This window comes from Podarcis melisellensis, assembly GCF_964234715.1.
Source record: "Podarcis melisellensis genome assembly, chromosome: 1".
Classification (NCBI taxonomy): Eukaryota; Metazoa; Chordata; class Lepidosauria; order Squamata; family Lacertidae; genus Podarcis; species Podarcis melisellensis.
This window is the reverse complement of record NC_138528.1, coordinates 44,172,096-44,178,952: the sequence shown is the minus strand read 5'-3', so window position 1 is coordinate 44,178,952 and position 6,857 is coordinate 44,172,096. Positions and strand designations below refer to the sequence as shown.

Here is a 6,857-nt window from a genome sequence, read left to right as displayed (position 1 = left end):
CTTTGGGCTCTCATAAGCTGGCCTCAGACTGAAAGAATCTTCTGTATCAAGATAGTCGTAAAAACTATTTTTAAACAAACCAGCTGGAGCACTGCTATGAAATCCCAGTCAACATTTTTCTGTGGAACACTTGGCACTGCCTCAATGCAATGTTCTGAACATGAGTAAGAATGATAACCAACTGTGACCACTACAGTTGGGCACAGACAACTGTTGTAGGCAGAAAACCAGTTACTGGGAACCACAGGTGGGGTGGCTGCTAAGCTCCTGATTGACAGCTTTCTATAGGCATTTGGTTGGCCACTGTGAGAACAGGATGTTGGACTAGATAGCCTTTGGCGTAATCGAGCAGTGTTGTGATGTCAGGCTCCAAACCTTATGTGCTTTTTCTTGGGGGTTAAGTCCCAAGTGGAACTTGCTTCCAGTTAAAAATACATAGGCTCAATCTACTACACAAAACACAAGTAAAACTAACTTTAGCTTCAACAGACTAACCTTGGTTGATGTAACAGCATGCAAGCTTTCAAGTTACATAGAATCCTTTGTCACTGGTCAAGAAACATTTTATAAACTGCTTATAGGTTTCTGCTGGTCTCAGCAGCTTCTAGTTGACAAAAGAAAAAAAAGTGCAGAGTTGGGCTGAAGAAGACAACAGTAATAATACTATGTGACAACATTTAAACAGCTTTAAAGTATTTCTAAGTCCAGTGACTGGCAAATTTGTACAATCAGGCTGAAGATGGGCAGTAGAGTTTAAGACAGTTGAAAATAGTTTGAGAAAGACATCACTTCTCATGCTGCATATATAGTTCCCTTCACCCCTGCCAATGTCTTCTCATTTAGTACCTTTAGGTGTCAAGCATTATTTCAAATATAGTGGTACCTCGGGTTAAGTACTTAATTCATTCCGGAAGTCCGTTCTTAACCTGAAACTGTTCTTAACCTGAAGCACCACTTTAGCTAATGGGGCCTCCTGCTGCCACCGCACTGCCGGAGCACAATTTCTATTCTCATCCTGCAGCAAAGTTCTTAACCCGAGGTACTATTTCTGGGTTAGCAGAGTCTGTAACCTGAAGCGTATGTAACCTGAAGTACCACTGTACTGACCAATCAGATGTCTCTGGAAGGACATGACTGCGATGGGCCATCAACACATTAGTTTTGCTTAGCTGCCATGGTTACATGGAATGGCTATCAGCTATTCTCTTTTGGGGGGGCAGACCTATAGCTCTCCAGATGTTGTTGAACGACTGCTGTCATCATCCCTGACTGTAGGCCATGCTGGTGGGAGTCTTACAACATCTGAAGGGCTGCAGGTTCTCCATCCCTGTCGTATGTCAAACAACAAACGAAGCTAAGAGTATTTGCATTTAGTATAGGCCACAGTCCTACAAAAACACTTACCAAGTGGTAAACCCCACTGAATGGCTTACTGTTGAATGTATAGGATTGTAGTGTCTTCAGCATGCATTACCCGTCCATTTCTGAACATATTTTTACAACCATAAGAGCTCAAATACTAGATACAGCAAGGTTATCTCCAAGCCACAAAGAAATGCAGAAATATAAGCACATTTCTATCAAGCCTTTCTTCCACCATGAAGCTCCTGGCAGTGTACATGCTGCCCAGATTCCAACTTGCTTAGCTTCAGAAAGTGCTTGCATAAAGTTCCCTCAAGACTATGCCCTGTGACCAGAATACACACTGTCCTCAGAACAGTACTATGGAATAAGTGAGCAAGAGCCACTACATCCCTTGGAAAGCAGCCTTATGTGGATCAATTTACATTCACAGCATCTTAAAATGCAGTGATAGCAATTTGTTCAGCAAATCTTGGCTCTGCCAGACATTCTCTCTACGGAAAGGGGGAAAGTTCAGCAGCAAGTGGAACTATGTGCTAAGATACAGCAGGGAAATGGCTTTCAAATGTGTTGCTGCACATTGAAGGAGTTAGATTTTTCTATCCACACTTCAGCATCTGCTTGCTTGTGAATGCAACCAACTTATTTCTAGATAGAAAAACCTTGGACAAGACAGTGCCTCCCCTTCTTTGAGAGGCATTGCATGCTCAGGAATAGAAGGCAGTGAATAAAAGGTAGCAGGAGAAGTAAGAGGGATTCTTTATTTCCTTTTATTATGAAAAACCTATTATAACACAGAAATCTTGCCTGTAACCTGCTTATGACACTGAGCAGTTTGTGAGATTAAAAACTGTTATTTTTGTTGTTGTTGAAGCCATAGAATCTGTATCTGGTCACATTCTTAAGCTGGAATGGAGGAGGAAGCAGCAGATATTAAAATGAAGCTACTATGCAAGTTATCAGGTTGAACCAAGGTTTGGTGGTAACAATAACTCAGCGTAACAATGACCGATTCCCCACCTCTGCAAATGTAAAAATTGGCTTCTACCCAGGTCTGGTCTCCACCCTTAAGTGAAACATACAAGTTCCTTGATAAGAATCAAGAGGAACTAGGTAGTCAAGTTAATTTTAGGTGCTGTGCTAGGCAGAAAGTCAATAAAAGTCAAGCTGGATAATTTTACAGTTGTGGGAATGTTCCCTCAAGGAATAATGCTCTGCCTGCAAGTTGTCTAGAATTTGATATCTTGCACACTATTCTGTAATATATTGGTTGGCCCAATTAAGATTTGCCTTAATCTGGATTTCTGGCATTTTTATTACTGCTCATTTTTACTTTATATGGAATCCAGTACAGTGGTACCTTGGGTTAAGAACTTAATTCGTTCCGGAGGTCCGTTCTTAACATGAAACTGTTCTTAACCTGAAGCACCACTTTAGCTAATGGGGCCTCCCACTGCTGCCGTGCCGCTGCCGCACGATTTCTGGTCTCATCCTGAAGCAAAGGTCTTAACCCGAGGTACTATTTCTGGGTTAGTGAAGTCTGTAACCTGAAGCGTCTGTAACCCGAGGTACCACTGTACTGTACTCTGATGTGTTCTGCAATATATATGAATCATTCTAAAATATGGGACAACACTTAAAATATGGGGCAACACAAGAAGGTTGCATTTTGTTTAGTTGTAAATAAAATGAGAGCAACTGCGAAGCTTTGTGTTTTGATTTGACTGAAGTGCTCAGGAAAGGAAAGTTTGAATCAGCCAAATGCTTAAAAGATCCATTGGGGACCTCTCTGTCATATCTCAGTCACTCCAAATTCATCATGATACTTGTTTGGTTTGTTCTTGCAATGGAAGCAGAGTGTCCACAATCATACAGGCTATATGAACTATGTTAACTGATGAATGTTCGCTCAAGACTTCATTTTTCCCCAGGTAAGAAAACTGGACATTGTTCTATGGATAATGAAGTCTTTGTAGGAAGTGAATATGGATTATAAAAAACAGTTGTCATTTTTCCTGTCAAATGCCATCTTGCTGAAAATATTCTATGTTTTACATTGGTGGGTTTGGTAGAGATTCTTCCAGGCTATTACCTTCTTTGAAAGATTCCTTATACCAATAAGAAACTGGTATTTCATAATGCTGAAAAACAGGTCTAGAGCAGAAGTCTTTAAAAAAGCAAGAAAGCATCACTTATTCCAGATATTGTTGCATGGCTCTGAGGCACAAATCCACAATTATCCTGGAAGCCAGCCGTCTTCACCTAACAGTTGTTGCAAATGGTATTGGAAAGTCATAATTCAATTAATTAAATATAACTTTGTTTTGTCCATTTCAAACGAACGAACTGAGTCACCCTCAACCATTATTGTTCGGCTTTCCTTCCAATTCTCTGGTTCTGCTGTTTCACTTGATATGAAGTGCCCAGTCAATGCCAACATTTAGTGAAAGCTTCTGAAGGGTCAACACAGAGATCTTGGCATCATATGTGAAAGCCACTGCTTGGTCTTTCCCATCTGAATGTCAACAGGATTAAAAACACACACGTTATATTCATTTAAAAAATCTACTGAAGAAAGACATATATGAAACTCATAAGCCTGATCAGACCACAACCCTAGGTTACCCCTGCTGCTCTGAAGCAAACTCCTGTGCACCAAACAACCCTTACAATAAGAGCTTGTCCAAACCTCCATTTGCCCTGCTGCTTTCTCCTGGGAAAACACACTCTTTTAACGCTGAATCGGACCAAATCGCAGCTGGGTTTTCTGCAGATTGCCATTTGTTCTGAATCAGCGGTAAAGAGTGGAGAAAGCTGTGAGGCAAACACAAAACTGCTTTCTAGGCATGGGACTAGCAAGTGTGTGGATGAGCCTTTAGATCAGCGGTTCTCAACCTGTGGGTCCCCAGATGTTGTTGGACTATAACTCCCATCATCCCTGAGCTCTGGCTTTGCTAGCTAGGGATGATGGGAGTTGTAGTCCAACAACATCTGGAAACCCACAAGCTGATAACCGCTGCTTTAGATCACATCACTGGGGCTGTGTCAAGATGGGACATTAGCTTGCAAATGGGTCTTTCAGATCCAATTTTCTGTGTGCACCTTAGGCTTGTGAGAGTCCACACATTTTTTGTTATTTCACTCACCATATTCTTTGCTATTCTGCAATTCCTGAATATTTTTGTGTGCCCTCCCCTAGTTAGCTTACAGGATTAAACTGTGGTTTATTTGATCGTAACAATTCTCATATAGCAGCATCACTCAAGTCCTGGAATAATGAAAACAAACTGGGACTGATTAGTGCTACGAATGAAGCGTGTGCTTTCAAATAATTCCTCTTCTCCAACAGATATCCAACTTCTGCTCAAAACACCTCAGGATCTGATTGCGTGGCTGGGATATCAACTCAGTTCTGAACCTCTTCACGTGTTTTTCCCCAAACCTTCCCAAAAATCTCTAGCAGCACAGGAGATGGGAGAGTGAGAGGAAGCAAGGGGACTTCCTTTTGCACAGAGATGCTCGCTGCTTCCTGCTGTCCCTGCTCCACTGATAGGTCTCTGTGCAGCAGGAAAACCAGTGCCTTAACTGCACTGAAGAACTCTAGAGTGGAAGAATCTTAAGAAGCATCTTTAGATGGCGTAAAATATTTCTGTCTCTTACCATGAATGCTAGCCGTCACAGAAGATGGTTGTTTTTTTATTCCCAATATCAATATCTGCTCAACTACACACTTTGTATGAAATTGCCCGTTTTCATCTGCACACCTGTGAGAATCAAAAGACAGAATCAGAATCTAGGGTATATGATAAAATGGCTATGTCTCATGTCTGTACTGTGTATGTTTTCTTTTTGAGCATACTGCCTTGTCAATAATAAAAATAGCAGTTTATTTTTTTAAAAGCGTGTTTTGAAAATCTATGGATACGTGAGGGGTATTTGGAAAATAGCTATATTGTGAAGATTTTGACCCCTAAAAACAGTCTGTATTTTAAACAAATACTTTAATTAAATAAGTATACCTCTTTATATGCCTCCCCTCCCAAAAGGTTCCTTGTTGGAAATGGTGTGGCATAGTAAGAATCATAACAGGATGAATGATTCACTCTACACAGAGGTGGCTTTAGGGGAGAACAACCAGTTCGGAGTCTTGGGGTTGCCTCCGTTGATGCTGCAACTATGATTTAGCATGGAGCGAGAGAGGAGAAGGGACGCTGAATTTTGGCATCGTACTGAGTGCCACTGAAATTTGGGACCCCAAGATCCTTCCACCATCTGAAGCCCACCTGATGTTTTGAACTAAAACTCCCATCAACCACTGCCAGTACTGCTAGGAGATGTAGTTTGCAACATCTGGAAGACACCAGATTGGGGAAGGCTTTTACACCCTTTATGGCTTCTGGACTGAGAAACAGACATCAGCAGAGCAAAATTCTCCTGTGTTTCTTACTATCAAATTCTGTAGGATTTGCTGCTCATTCTTTGCACTAATTTGACTGCCAGTCATTTTATTTTCCCCTAAATACTGTAAATTCCTACTATGTTCACTACACCTGGAGCATGCCAGAGCAACTGTCATTCGCTTTATGTAACATTTCATTACGTTGTGAACAGTGGACAAAATGTATTTTGCCCAGCTCACGGTGTAGTTATTGAAGTATTTCTCATTATTAAACTACCGGCCTAGGATTCTTAACACCGCCTTCTGCCTCTGCTTTTTCAGTGCATATTACCTAGATGAGAAGACATTCTTGTGGAAGGTGAACTTCCTGAGCAGGAACTTCTTCTCGTGGAGATATTGGAACGAATGGCCATCATCCAGATAAAGCTCACCCACTGCAGACTCCTACACAGCAAGAAAAAATGTCAAACAGCTAACAAAGCTGTACAGGGTTACTCCTACTAACTGCCACGTGTTGATTTTTGAAAGGTTCAAAACACTTCTGAAGATCTTAAGGCCAATCTATACATTCAGACTAGAGACAGATAATAAATGAGTCCTGTCAGCAGAAGCCGTGTGCAAGGACTTCCGCTTGGGTAAAGGGACTTCCTCCCCTCCCCTTGCCCTCCCTCAAAATTGGCTCTTGAAAAGAAACAAAAATATGTCAGTAACAGTCAAACCTCGGTTGTCGAAAGCAATCCGTTCCAGAAGCCTGTTCGGCTTCCAAAATGTCCGACAATCGAGGCGCAGCTTCTGATTGGCTGCAAGAGCTTCTTGCACTCAAGCGGAAGCCGTGTTGGAAGTTCGGCTTCCGAAAAACCTTCAAAAACCAGAACGCTTACTTCCAGGTTTTCGGCATTCAGGAGCCGAAACGTATGATAACGGAGGCATTTGGGAACCGAGGTTTGACTGTAGTATCCATACACAAGTAGATTTTACTGAAAACAGTTTGTCGGGTTCATGTTTAAATCTGCACAAATTTAAATTAATTTTGAGATCTAGTTTAATCTTGGTGTGGGTAGAAGAAAAGGCATGGCTGCTTACAGAGGGAAAACAG

The 6,857-nt window shown here is 41.5% G+C and overlaps 1 protein-coding gene across 4 annotated transcripts in view; it reads right to left on the bottom strand.

The window, feature by feature from the left end:
- The window catches only part of GANC (glucosidase alpha, neutral C), a 146,054-nt gene that overhangs the window by 116,715 nt on the left and 22,482 nt on the right, over positions 1-6,857 (bottom strand). For 3 of the 4 annotated variants that reach the window (XM_081889780.1, XM_081889781.1, XM_081889782.1), the window contains exons 22-24: positions 6,093-6,205; positions 5,023-5,126; positions 2,110-3,877 (exon numbers count right to left, since the gene is read on the bottom strand). In XM_081889780.1, the coding sequence (XP_081745906.1) occupies positions 3,768-3,877; positions 5,023-5,126; positions 6,093-6,205 (327 nt within the window). In that variant the 3' untranslated portion in view covers positions 2,110-3,767. Of the gene's footprint in view, positions 1-2,109; positions 3,878-5,022; positions 5,127-6,092; positions 6,206-6,857 lie in introns of those variants that run through there. The other variant, XR_014163161.1, reaches the window with a different exon arrangement.